Genomic DNA, 15,035 nt, shown 5'->3' with positions numbered 1-15,035 from the left:
ATCCATAAACTCTCTTTTAAAATTTGTTAGTGCAGGAATAATTAGGTTTGACATTATATATGCAATGTCAACGTATTGCAATATAACCGGAAGTGCCTTTTGCCCTATATTCTAACTAATTCGAAAATTGGAGTTAATTAGCAGAAATTTCTTCAATACCATGCTACGAGTCGTCCTTTTTCTTCGTTAACATGTTAAAAGCCTAAGCAACATTCATAATTATCCTTAATGTAACATTATTTGTTAAGGAAGCTGCCAAGGTAGCATGGTGGAGATTATAGATTGAACCTGATAAAAACTATAAAAAGGGACAGTCTTATTATGTTATGTATAAAATCATTTAAGGATATTTGTAAGCTGTGAAAGCAATACACATAAAGGATATTCATTTCTGATAAAAACGTTTTTCTTTTTTTGGTCCATATTGGTATCCTCGTAAAATGATTTTAGTCTTGTGCATAAATAATACTATCTATCTTCAGAATGTTTTCCATAACTGTTTATTTTTTCACTGTCACTGTTCTTGCAGTGGTTTATTTTATCATTTAAGAAATGAATGCTTCTTTTTGCAATTTTATTGGGGTGTAAAAGTGTTGACCAAAGCACATTTACACCCCAATAAAATTTTAAAAAGAAGCATTCATTTCTTATAATTACATTTTTATGCTAATAAGACCATGAACAAAAGTTTTATCAAGCTTTTCTTTTATTTACCTGTGCACTTTTTTGTGGAAGCACGTGTCATTACGAATGTAACATTTCATTTTGATATGAAGGTTAATTTTTAATGACGCGCGATTGTTGTTAGCCAATCAAACTAACAGATTATCGTAAAAGATACATGTAATGTAATAATATGAACATGAACCCTAAAGTAAAAGTTTAAAACAATCCAAACCCCTGATAATACATTGTTCAAGGGAATTGTAATGTTTAATAAGTGTCATGTATTTTCTTAGACTGTAAGACCGTTCTATAGAAAACATTACCATTTTTCGGCTTTGATAGATCTAAGTCATTTTTGTCGTATTGTTCTACCACTGAGAGTAAAGCACTGTGCACGATGACATTTAAATACATACAAAGCCAATAATAAAAGAAAAAATATTGGCTATTTGATAGGTGGTCATAACAAAAGCTTGATTCATATGTCTCAATAGTGGATTGATTGATTGATTGATTGAGTGTTGGTGTTTAACGCCACTTTCAGCACAATAAACTATATCCGGTGAATGACATTTTAGCGCATTAATAGGAGCACCAAAGTATAACCCATTTTAGCGCAAGATTTCTAAAAAATACCAAAGTCATTAAAATACAGCACTAAAAGTCTAAAAGGTTAACTCAAATGTAACGGTCTAGCTTGAATTTTTACCTAGAGAACGTACATCATGAATTGACTATACCCCTGTACAATACTGTTCATATAATTACAGTAAAACCTGTTCCGTCTCTTTATCTTGCCTATACTGAGGTGCACATTCATCCATACTTCCTATTTTGATGTATGTTGTTGTTTGCAATTTGATGAAAAATGCAAACAAATGAAACATTAACTCAGCATAAATTACTGTTCATGGTTTTAGTATGGTGAGTATTATTCAACCAGGTTAGGTTTCGCTTACATGGGCTATCGAAAATACAGGTCAACGAATTAATCCTCCGCTAAAATGGACCGTAAAATGGCCGGTTTTTATTGGTAGAGGAAACCGGAGAGAACCAATGACCTTCACTCAAAACCTAAAACAAAATTTCTGACAGTAAAAACCGGATGCTAAAAGATCCGCTCTTAAGCAAAGTAAAATTAAAAAAGTGTTTAGATACACATAGAAAGACAAAGATCAACTTTCATTACGATGAATTACTCTCTTTTATTGGTCAATTTTCTGTAACTATCTTAACGATTTGTATTAGAAACTGTATACTACGGTACCATTCGCTTAAAATTTTATAAACGGCGCGTCTGCGATTTGTGATACTAGTAAAAGGAGGAAATAATCATGCTTCTACCAAAATGTGAGATGCACATATTCAGTATGTATGAATGTGCAATATATATATTAAAAAAAACACCAAATAATTGCAAAGTATCTGGTTTGAATAGAGTAAATACTAAGACCTAACGTGCTTACAAGTATTTATCTTTTATTACATAAAAAAGATCTAGCTTTGTAAGCATTCCAGCCGGTTACATGTACATGCATTTCATTTCATTCTATGGAGGTCCTTTCTTGTTTGGACTTTGGCTTTCCAAATAAGGAGATGTGGTATGAATGCCAATGAGACACTTATCCACCAAAGTTCAAATGAAGCAGATGTAAGCAACTATAGGCAACCGTACGACCTTCAACAATGAGAAAAACCCATACCGTGTAGTCGGCTATAAAAGGCCTTGACATTAAAAATATGAAACAATTCAACTGAGAAAACTAACGGTCTGATTGTTAACAAAACAAATATGCCAGACAGGAACCAACGACAACCACTGAACTACAGGCTACTGACTTTGGACAGGCACATATAGAATGTGGCAGAGTTACACTAATTTGCTGGCGACAAACATTGTGTGCTTAATGTGAAGTTATACATACGAAAAAATAGTGCATATAACATACAACGTACTTACGAATTATTAATTACCACTGCAATTTGTAACTGTTTGTTCTTAAATTGTGGAATGCAGCGAATCATTACTTAAAGTAAAGACCACCTTATCTTTTGTTATCATATTTCATAAACGGCATTTTCAATTATGATTTGTTAATTTTTCGAATCTTTCTTAATAATCAAATGTTTTATCCGTTAACAGTTGGATATGTTTTATTATTTCTTTAAAGCAATTTAGTTTTTGTTCCTTTTTGCCGTTAATATACATACTTGATAACTCGCGCCATTTGTACAACAATCGATCGTAGCACAGTTTTTGAAAACCAAATGCAGACTCCATTTTCACGAAGAATGAGGCAAACCAAGTTCTGTTATAAGAAGTATATTTTTTTTCATATAAGTAAAAGCAACTACAGTGCGTTAGTACATTGTATGCATGTGAATGTTTATAATCGTTTCAAACAATCACACTATGAATAAAGTGAGTGTTAGGTAAACTTCAGTAAAACAGCAACGCAACATCACAAACAATCAAGGGGATATTTATAGGTCAACATACGGTGTTAGACAATAGTGTAAATACATTTATTCATGATCCGAGTCTTAAAACAATGAATACATTTATTACCATATATTAGTTACCAAATATAGTTATCCTAGAACTCATGATAAGTGAGACATTCACATGACGAAAAAAAGCTATACATTGTTTTAGCAGTCACTTAACCATGAAAATTAGGTCAAGAACAATGATTATATGACAGACGGGAACCTCGTAACACAATGGATCTATATACAAAGTATGAATCATCCAATTCCTCTACCCTCTGAAATATAAAGCTATACAAATGATTTACAGTGTTGCCGCCGACACCATCAGATTGTATTCTGTATGCCTCGCATTCTGCGCATTTTGTCGAATGCGATTTAAAAAAGAACAACAGAAATTGGCTCCCTAACCTAAAACTGGTCGGTGAGCATTCAACTTAACAGTAGAAAATGAAACGTAATAGCTACTACTAGCTTCGGAAATTTTTCTATGTTGATTCAATCTGATTAAAATTCTGATCTATAATAACTCGCGTGCTCATATATATATATATACGCTCATATGAGGATAACGAAATCAGAGATCTATATTTTGATTAGATTGATGTTGATTACAAGTGTTTGTAAAATACATCAATGCTGTGCATAATCTTCTTTTTTGTAGATAATCTTAAACTTCATATCAATTGTAGGCCAATTTATGATCAATAAGTCATATAAGTGCGTAAGATGGAGTGATTAAGCCTGTTTCTAATTTTCATTTTGTTTTCATAACTTTAACAGAAACCCTCCCCCTTTTTCGACGTTTGCAGTTTTTCTTATTTCTATAAAGCAAAGATATACTCAGACCTGCTAATTCAATCCATTCTGCGTTGATTTTACACCAGTTTTGGAAGTAAGTACAATTTGATGTGCTTCCACACTCACCAAAAGAAAATTGGATATTTACCCAGAAAATCATTACGAACACCTTCTATCAAAAGACGGAAAATAACATTTTGGGAGGGCAACTTGTAAATGTTTATATCCGAAAAACATCTCTAGAGATCACTTGTATCGAATTTTATGTAAAAATTCCGAATTTGGAAATTTTAATAGGTCAAGGTCACTGTTATTTAACAGCTGAATGAAAATTGTAAATGTGCACCCTATCAGTACAAATGTCAATCCCGAATTATATTTGGCAACAGAAATATCAAATTAGTCTTAAATATAGAAATTATAGTTATAATCCTTTGAATTATTCGAATTTAATTTGCTATAAACGCATATGTGAAGCTGTCTAAACGTGATTCTGCGTTTTCCTTGAAATTTTAGCTTTGACCTTTGACCCAAATTTAAGAAAATCGTGACCACTGTAGACAACGACGACATCAATAATTCGATGAGGCTTATTCTCTTCTTTCCAATGATATAAAATATAGCCGTGTGTTATTCCGTTAACCCAATTCTATCAAATTCGTTGACTGGGCACCCTACTATTAATACATATTTATATAAAATACTACATAGATATAAGAAGATGTGGTATGAGTGCCAATGAGACAACTCTCCATCCAAGTCAAAATTTATAAAACTAAACCATTATAGGTCACAGTACGGTCTTCAACACGGAGCCTTGGCTCACACCGAACAGTAAGCTATAAAGGGCCCCAAAAAATTACTAGTGTAAAACCATTCAAACGGGAAAACCAACGATTGTATTACTTTTTTGTAATAGTATTTTACTCACCGCAGATTTTGTTTCTTTATAAGTGCACATACATTTATTTCACAAATAATCAAACAAAATTTCTATAGTGTTTGAAGCATGTGTCCTGTCGATGTCAATATCTAACAGGCATTTAACATGGAAATCAATTTAAAAAACAAAAGATTTCATAATTGGTTGTCTTTTATTTGCACGATATAGGATTTGAACTTTAAACAGTGTAAATGGTAAGAAGATAATGACGGATGGCTGCTTAACGTCCAGCGGCAAATTAATATGCATATTCAGGACGAGAACATATTAATGTAAAATGAATACTAACCCTGCTTTTTACTAGGCCGACACGCTGAGTCGGAGTTTTAACGTGCTAGTTCACAAGGTAACACTCCACAGGAAAACATGTCAACTAACCCGGACACATTATGTTGACTCCGAGCCGACCAGTCTTTGTTCTTACTCCTTAATGCCGCGTGCATAGCGGAGAAGAAGCAAATACCAATTTTAAAGCCTTTGGTTTGACCCGGCCGTGGTTCGAACCCACGACCTCCCGCACTCGAGGCGAACATGCTACCACGACACCACTGATGGTTAGAAGGAACAAAAAATAACAGTTATATATATATTTATAATTGTATTTAAAAAGGATAAATTTATATGAAAATGCAAGATCTCCAGGTGTGTAGAATATTATAATACACTAACTAATTGAAAACAGATACCGGTTTTTATATTGAATATATTATGTAGTCTAAGAGAGTACTTTTTTCACCCATTTTGTGTTTTCTCTGGCAAAAGGGATGTGTAAAGTAAAAGCAGGGCTCTGTCAGCTGCCCTGGACCTCTTAGGGTTTATGCATCCAGGTGATTTGAAATAAAAGATATTATTCACAAAAAAACAAAAAAAAAAGAATACAGTACATATGCATGTCCATCCTAGTGCAAATTATATTTTTTTAATATTTTATCGTTATAGTATGAAGATTATATTTCTAGGTAAAACAAGTAATCATTTGCACACTGTACAACTATATAAATCACTCCTGTTATACACCATAAAACAAAATGTTTCTTTTGATGAACACATTAAAGAATTTTATTCGCATTCGAAATACAATAAGCATTTTAATAAAATAATGGTTTCTTTAAAAAATAAAATTATTTAGTAGTCTTTGACATTTAAAAACAAATGAAAGAATAGACAACCTGGGACCAAGAGACTGTATTATTCATGTAAGTCCCAGGTGCAACAAATTGTCATTAAATAAATAAATAAATAAACTGTACAAAAAAAAAGAAACTTCACTTTGTAAAGGCATAGAATAGATTGAGTCATGATATTGTTTTAGAAACTACATTTTGTAGTGGCATTGTAACAAAAATAGTTATGCTATTGTTTAAGAAATTACATTTTGAAGTGTCATTGTATAGATTGGGTTCTACTATTGTTTTAGAAACTTCACTATATACTGGCTATTGTATAGATTGCCAATAAAAAATAAATACGCCGGGGAAAAAAATAACAAGGTTTATCCATTATTATAAAAAAAATAAGGAGATGAGGTATGATTGCCAATGAGACAACTATCCACCAAAGTTCAAATGAAGTGGATGTATGGTTGTTTTTTTGGCTATTTTCTTGAAAAGTATTATAGATTTGAAGAAAAGTTTAGATGAAATAGATCAGCCATAATATTATACGATCAACAAATAAGTTAAGATAAATTAATTGGAAATCAACTCCTTAACATTTATTGTCCTTAAATAATGATTTTTCTCCCTTTCTGCGTTTCGGGTTTTATTTAAGAACTATAATACATAGTTCAGAAAAACAGAACAACGAGAAAAGAGTTTAAATACGTTGATATAACTAAAACTGTCATTATTTTTTTTTGCCGTTCTTGAAAATTTTAATAGGTAAAGAGAGGCAATATACAGCTTAAATGAGCTTGCAGATAAGATATACCAATGGGTTAACATTTCTAAAATTGCGAATCAACTTTCTTTAGCAGTCATTGCCCGAAAAGAAGTTTTTTAGCTAAATTTTGAGATTTTGCAATAAACTTAAATCTATAATAGATAAGGAGAAAATGTGAACACCAAGATAAAATCTACATGAAAAAAAGTAAATTTTGCAGAACACACAATGTATTTGTTTTTAAGAAGGAGTTTTTTTTATATTCTTCACAGAATACAAAAGTAGAAATTTAGCGGATTCAGAGTAGTTCTATTAGCTAGAGAAGAACCATTCTATATTTTGTAATGGGGATGAGGGATGCTAAATGAAATGAATGTGATGGTGTCTAGAACTGAAGATCAATAATTTTGCCGGAGACATGCTGAAAATGTATTTTTCTGTACATTCAGATGCATAATACGATTTGGAAAAAAAAATAGGTGTGTACGCAACGTAAAATAATTTTTTTCGATGAAAAAAAAATGAAATAAGTAATCCAGCCTTATAACGGGTAAAAATGATTATTTTGTCTACGCAAAATATCTTGCTCGAAAGCCCAACCCTAACCAAAGAAATTAATTGGTCGTTCTTGAAGCAATTTTGTTCGTTTCGAATTGTTTTTGCAGATTCAAAGGACCTTTCGTAAATATAACATTTGGTCTTTTGTGGAGAGTTATCTCATTGGCAACCATATCACATCTTATTTTTGTATTTAAATTTGTAATCAAACCCTTAATTTTTTCAAACCTTGAAATTAAATTTTCATATGATTAACTATTCTGGATTATTCATGTGTACAATCAAGTCGGTGTAATTCAACAATTCGGTACATACAATGTGTGTTCTTCAAAGGGATTACTATTGTAAAGAAATGTTTGATATCAATATTTTTCTGATTTTTGTCTCAATGAAACTGAAAATATATTGTTGCTAGGCACTTTTCAAATATAAATAAATGGTTGCAGGCACTTTTACACTGTAAATGAATGGTTGCTAAGGCCTAGTGTGATAACATTCACCCCTGACCTTTTATGTAGGGTCTATGTAATAATCCATACAGTCCTAAATCAAAACACATATGGTAACTAGGTTCTTTTGTATCAGATAAGGGTGGTTGTGAAGCACTTTTGACAAAACCTTGACTTCTTACCGTTGACCTGTAAACAGAACAGTAGCTTTCATCATCCTGAAATTTTTTTTTTTTTTATTGTTTGCTTCTTTGTCTTAAAAAATCAATAAATGTACGAAAGAACAAAGGTCAAGGTCATATATGAACTTTGACCTTGCGTTTAATTGAAGGTCATTTAATGCTCAATATTTATCACATCATAGTCATTCAATAGTATTAGTAATTGCCGTTTACGGGTAATGACACGGTCGAATTTCTGAAGAAAAAAAACAAAAATGAGATATTTTGGTTTCCATAGCAACCATCCTAGCACCCTGAATCCCAAATATTTTACTGTTAATTATTGACTAGAAACATTGATACTTTATATTATTAACCACAACTCAAATGGAGTTGGATGCAAAACTATATTTTGTTCATGCTAAATGTGTATAATTTGCCTTCAGAAATACAAAGAAAAATGACCTCTGCTCCCGCGGTTGTGACAATATTCAGCCAAAATATTTTTTATATATGACATTGCTGTTATGTTCGTTAAATATCATGTTTCTGAAAATATTAACAAATATCATTAAAATAAAATCTTGTTTTGCTTCAGAATGCCTGCAAAGTAGTTGTTTTTTTAATGTTAAATTCCCCAAAATGTACGGGAAAACTCATTGACTTTGTTACTATGTCAACCGTGTCCTATCAACACTTTGAAAGGCATTTTTCTTACTTTTTCACCCAATTATATGGTCAGGCTAAGTTTCAGGAAAATCGGTGACTATGCGCGCCGACCCCCCTATATGAAATGGTTGGTGGTTACAGAGAATTGCTCTTAATACCTCATACTTCCAAAGAAAGTTCAAATTTTTGTGATTTAGGCCTACAATTTAGTGATTTTGTATACTATCTTATTATATGTAGCATATCCAAATTGTAAATGTTTCTTACTAATGCTTACTAATGAAAATATCATGGTCATTGAAATATGAGACGTCGCAGCTAAAGTACACATTGAACCAATCAAAAACAGTACACATCATAAAAAGAAACTAGCGGAATACCACTACTAAGAGAAGTAACATGACAACAGAAAACAGGTTATAAAAGTTTGAAAAGATGGTCCAAAAGTTTTTAAAGAACTCAATATCAATAACATTTTTTAGATCTGTTGTAGTCCTGGCGCGAACAATATAAATATGAAAAAAATGTACTTACCAATAAATACATGTGTCAGCAGTGTGATCGGAACACAAAATATTGCGACAAGTATGTCAGCTACAGCCAAGTTGACGATGAAGAAATTTGTCACTGTATGCATCCATTTGTATTTCAGTACTACAACAATTACAACTAAGTTACCGAAAAGTGCGAATAAGAAAGCAGTGCTGTAAGCTATTATGTAGATTGCAAGTACACCAGGAGGATGTTTGAATTCTGATCCGTAGCTAGAATTTGTTGTTTCGTTTATATTTAGTCCATTACTGTCCTGTGCATATGAACTTTCTAAATTCACCATGTTTATTTCAAATTCATTATTCTTTCCACTTGCATTGTAAACAATTGACATCTTGTTGCAAAGTTCGATTAACTGCGTGTCAGGAACAAATAGTATGAATAAAAATCCAATATTAATTATCTTTTCTTCAGGTGTGAAATTTCTTTTTAACAACAATAAATGTTCAAACGTTCTATATTGCAGAAAAAATCTATAGTAATACACCGAAGTAAATTTTACATAAATTGCTGAAACTATTAATTTCACATACTATTTTCTTCTTCCGATTTCTTGATGATGTTTCGTGTTAGATTAATTTTTTGAAAGTTCGTTTGTTCGCGTCGTCTAGATTTATCGATCAATTCTTCTGATTGGATTGTCCCGAACAGCCAGTCCATTCATCCATCCCACAATAATTATTTTATTTATACCTACCACACATATTTCAATAATTACAGTGTTGTTTCCTTTTCATATCTTGCTTTATTGAAATAATTATGTTTTTTTTTGTATAACAAATCACTTCATCTGCCAAATTGTAAATAAACTCGACTGAAACCATATAACTTAACGAGCATACCTTCTGAAAAGTGCGGTTGTGATATCTTACCATAAACTTAAAGAATCAGGACGGAAAATGTTAATAGTTTTATATTTCAAAATTCAAACACTTAACTAAGTGTTCCCACCTATTTAAATATGAATGTAATTATACATACGAATAAAAGGATATATGTGGTATACATGAGACAGCAAAATATTATCTTTTCTCAGTTTAAAGAAACAAGAATGATATTGATGTTTTAATACACTACAGATTTCCGCTCTCTTAGAACAAAATGTTTTATAATTCTGCATAATTGCAATAACTTTAAAATATTTCCTAAATTTAGATCGTGTGGTTTTTTTTAACCACAATTATTTACGAAAATATCATTTTTGCTTACGCATTTTCCCTGCTGAGTATTGCATCATCATTATTGCGGCCAGGTAATTAAAGGCCATTTTGGGTAAATGCCTGGTGACACAACACTTTTAATTGATAACAACTCAAAGCATCCATTGCGATAATTTGTATGGCAGGCGCCATGTTAGAGGGAATGTATTAACCATAAATGAAAAAGACAGTAAACATTATATTATTAAACTTTTTAACCAAAACATCATAAGGGATAAATAGCATGTTGTAGGATTAAGGTAAATGTGGTCGAGGAATGACGCCATATATTGACACGCTTGTGTGCGTGTGTACATGTACGTGTGCTTGCATTTATGGGGGTGTCAAAGAATAAAGTATTTTTTTTTCAAAAATAAGCCAGATTCAGTGTAAACAATTAAATTTGATGCTGCTGCATAATAAGCTATACTATCATGGTAGAAATATCAGTAAACAAGAACGTTATATTCCTTTTCTTTCTGAAACATTTTCATAAAAATTATAAACTTTTGCATTGATTATAAATTATGCCTTTTGTTTGAAAACATATTTTCCTGAAAATTATGTAAGTTAACTCAAACCAAAGTTGCAACTCTCTTAAACCAAGTTCACTTTTGTTTTCTTTCCATACTTCAAGTCACGAATGTTCCTGGTAAAGGATATTCATGAAACGTGCTGTGCGCACGAAATCATATCATGGTTTCTGAACTCTCGCCTATATAATCCTTTAAACAGATTTCTTTATTTACTTTTTCTATGATAAATGCGGCGACTTATAAATGTTGACTTATGAGTTTGAATATCATGTATGTATCTTTTTGCAGAACCTCGGTGGCCGTGTGGTCGAAGTATTTCAACAATTGTATCAATAATCTGTCAACACTGAGGTTGTGAGTTCAAACCACTCATAAGTTCGATTCCAATCTCAATTGACTAGGATTTTCCTGCCGAAGGCCGGTGGTTTTCTCCGGGCAAGTTAACTCAAACCAAAGTTGCAACTCTCTCAAACCAAGTTCACTTTTGTTTTCTTTCCATACTTCAAGTCACGAATATTCCTGGTAAAGGATATTCATGAAACGTGCTGTGCGCACGAAATCATATCATGATATCTGATTATTTGCTATTGTTTTATTTACCAAATAAACTCTCGCCTATATAATCCTTTAAACATATTTCTTTACTTAATTTTTCTATGATAAATGCGGCGACTTATAAATGTTGACTTATGAGTTTGAATATCATGTATGTATCTTTTTGCAGGACCTCGGTGGCCGTGTGGTCGAAGTATTTCAACAATTGTATCAATAATCTGTCAACACTGAGGTTGTGAGTTCAAACCACTCACAAGTTCGATTCCAATCTCAATTGACTAGGATTTTCCTGGCAAGTTAACTCAAACCAAAGTTGCAACTCTCTGAAACCAAGTTCACTTTTGTTTTCTTTCCATACTTCAAGTCACGAATATTCCTGGTAAAGGATATTCATGAAACGTGCTGTGCGCATGAAATCATATCATGATTTCTGATTATTTGCTATTGTTTTATTTACCAAATAAACTCTCGCCTATATAATCCTTTAGACAGATTTCTTTACTTAATTTTTCTATGATAAATGCGGCGACTTATAAATGTTGACTTTTGAGTTGGAATATCATGCATGTATCTTTTTGCAGGACCTCGGTGGCCGTGTGGTCGAAGTATTTCAAAAATTGTATCATTAATCTGTCAACACTGAGGTTGTGAGTTCAAACCACTCACAAGTTCGATTCCAATCTCAATTGACTAGGATTTTCCTGCCAAAGGCCGGTGGTTTTCTCCGGGCACTCCGGCTTCCTCCACCAATAAAAACTGACCGCCACAAAAAAGTCAATAGTGCTGAAAGTGGCGTTAAACAACAATCAATCAATCAACCGATGGTGTATTTCGTATATCTTTTGTATATATACGTTCGCAGTCTCATCCTCCAGTCAGAATAGGGACGTTGAATCAGATGCCTCGTGTAGAGACAGAGAGAGAGAGGGTCCCAAGGTCTCTGTAAAAATAAGAAGATATAGTTTGCAAATGAGGTAGCACTCCACCAGAGACCAAATGACGTAGAAGTTATCAATTATAGGTCACCGTACTGCCTTGAACGACGAGTAAAACCCCCTACCACAGAGCAAGCTATTAACTTTTAGGCATTGGCATGACAAATGTAAAATAATTCACACGAGAAAACTAACGTCCTGATTAATGTGTAAAAAAGATCTGCACGTAAAAGATTCCTGCGAAAACTTTTAGAGGGCGGTAGGTGACCCTTTGGAAGGCAGCATGCAACATACCATTGTTTCCTAGCTGTAGTCCAAATTTAATGCACTTAGTCTCTGTTGTCTCAATCTGCAGAACCTACATAATGTACTAATTGTAAATAGTTTCTTTTCTTGAATAAAATGCATGCAATGTTACGCAATCAAGCAACAATAATCTAATTAAACATCTGAAAACAATTCCTATCATGAAATTCGATCAAGGACTTGGTACTCATGACATGACAAGGAAGTAGTCATTTCGAATTTCAACTGAAAAATCAAACAAAGCTTCTCAGTTCTATCTCAAATAACGTATTTGAATCTATAATTCTATTGCAACAAATAAGTTAAGTTTTTTTTTAGGATTTTTGTTCTGATGAAGAGATGTTTATAACGTTTATGACGGCGGATCATTCAAACTCAATTATCTCAAAGTTTAGAGGTTTTCTAATGAAATGTATCGCAAATGTAATTCTTTAATACTTCCTTATTATTAATCATATTACAGTATTCGGTTTCATTTGTACTTTTAACGTGATATAATATAACAATTTGATAGTCATTTTTATTTTCACTTAGTACACTATAATTGTATTTAAACTTAAAAGAATAATTATTACGCGAGTGTTTATCTTAGCATCTCAGCAGGTGCACACTTAATAGTATTTTAATTTGGCAAACAATTTTTAAAAATATCAAATTATAATAAAATCCAGTTTGTAAAACTTTATGTACAATTTATTGATTTAATGATCGTTTTGGCTCAAATACTGGTTTATTAATCACAGTACAAAATATATTGTAAGAATTATCAGTTGCACCATCAAATAATATGAAATTTCGGTTAACCTCGGAACAAGTTGACTGTTCGTGTATTGAAAATGACAATGAATGGGATGGATGTATATGAAGCATCGATTAATATTACATAAAATAAAAAAAAAAGACATCGCATTTTATCATTAAAGTAGTCGTCATGAACTATATATATATATACATGTATGACATTTTTGCAAGTCGTAAAAACAATCAGCAATCAATGATAAATGTTTTTTAATGATTTAAAACATCTTATCGAAAAGAAAGAAACTTATAAGATAGTAATTTTCTAGGATAACATTTACAAAATAAAACAATCGGCTATCAAAGTAATACACCATGTCAGGAAGAAAGGAAAAAAATTCGAATGCACAATAAAAAACACAAGTACAGGATATTAAAGCACATATAAATAGCGACTTTATGATCACAGTAAAATAGAAAACAAATAAAGATCGTTTTATCTGAACAAAACAAAGAAACGCGTATTTTCAAAACGTCAACAGTTACAAATGTTTCCAACGAGAATATCAATGATTTGTACAGGGATAAGTTATTGTCAAACGCCTCCAACGGAATTTTCAAGTTTGTTTGTTGAAATCCGTTGGCATAGCCAGTATAGTTTGTTTACATCTTCATTCTTTGGAATGGTGGATAGTTGTCCCATTGGCGACTATACCAAATCTCCTTACTTTTGTATTTATCAAAAGACCAAGAGCGACATGTATATGTTAATTTCTGAAACGCAAGGGTCAAGTCAATATGTCCTGCTTTAGGTAGACCTATTTAAATTTTTCTGAACGAATGCATGCCTTTTTTTATAAAGAGGATGGCAACTTAAAAGACAATACACTAACACCTTATTTGGAATTTTGCTTTATGTGTTCTACACTCATTCAATGATAACGTGTTCCTTGTGCTGTTGCAACATATTCTGAATCCAGATGAATTGTTACCAAAGTGAATAAGAGCTTTTATTAATTTTTTATGCATACTAGTGAATGCTATGTGAGTTTTAGCAATGTGGTGTTAAATTGCAGACTAGACATTAGCAATAGTAAATTTAAATTAAATGCGCTCGTAAATGATAAGGATTGGTAAGCATGAGGTTTATGACCTCTTTGCTTATGTCTGGTACTGGTACAAAGAATTGTTATATTCGACGGCTCTGTAAACTGGATTTGATAGACGTGTACTGTTATGGACAACTTTTACAAGCTTCAATATGTGTACTTCACGTTTCATATTCATTTTTCCAATGTGTAAAGGATCGAATAATTCCTCGTTCATCGTGTAAAATCGTTCTCCAACGACAATTTTTATTTACCCTCCTGAATTACCTGAATTTGTATTTTACTACACTGCATTCAGAGGAAGTACGTTTATTTTCGTTTTTCATTCATACTGAAGTTTAGTTATTTACATTTTCTAGTAATAACGACCTCTCTCTCTCTCTCTCTCTCTCTCTCTCTCGTCTTTTTATATCAATATATAAGTCTAAAAGTTTTGAATTAAATATTTGTAAAATTGTTGCTTCAAGCCATTGCAAAGGTTGCATGC

General features: G+C 32.1%; 1 protein-coding gene across 1 annotated transcript in view; it reads right to left on the bottom strand.

Annotated features, from left to right (window-relative positions):
- LOC127708075 (neuropeptide SIFamide receptor-like) overlaps nt 1-9,786 on the bottom strand; it is a 46,605-nt gene extending 36,819 nt beyond the window's left edge. The window contains exon 1 of the mRNA XM_052212873.1: nt 9,153-9,786. Coding sequence (XP_052068833.1) covers nt 9,153-9,504 — 352 coding nt within the window. The 5' untranslated portion in view covers nt 9,505-9,786. The remainder of the gene's footprint in view (nt 1-9,152) is intronic.
- Nucleotides 9,787-15,035: the final 5,249 nt, after the last annotated feature.

This window comes from Mytilus californianus, unplaced genomic scaffold (genome assembly GCF_021869535.1).
Source record: "Mytilus californianus isolate M0D057914Y unplaced genomic scaffold, xbMytCali1.0.p SCAF_7, whole genome shotgun sequence".
In the NCBI taxonomy this organism is placed as follows: domain Eukaryota; kingdom Metazoa; phylum Mollusca; class Bivalvia; order Mytilida; family Mytilidae; genus Mytilus; species Mytilus californianus.
Note: the sequence above shows the minus strand (reverse complement) of the source record. Positions and strands in the feature narration are given on the sequence as shown.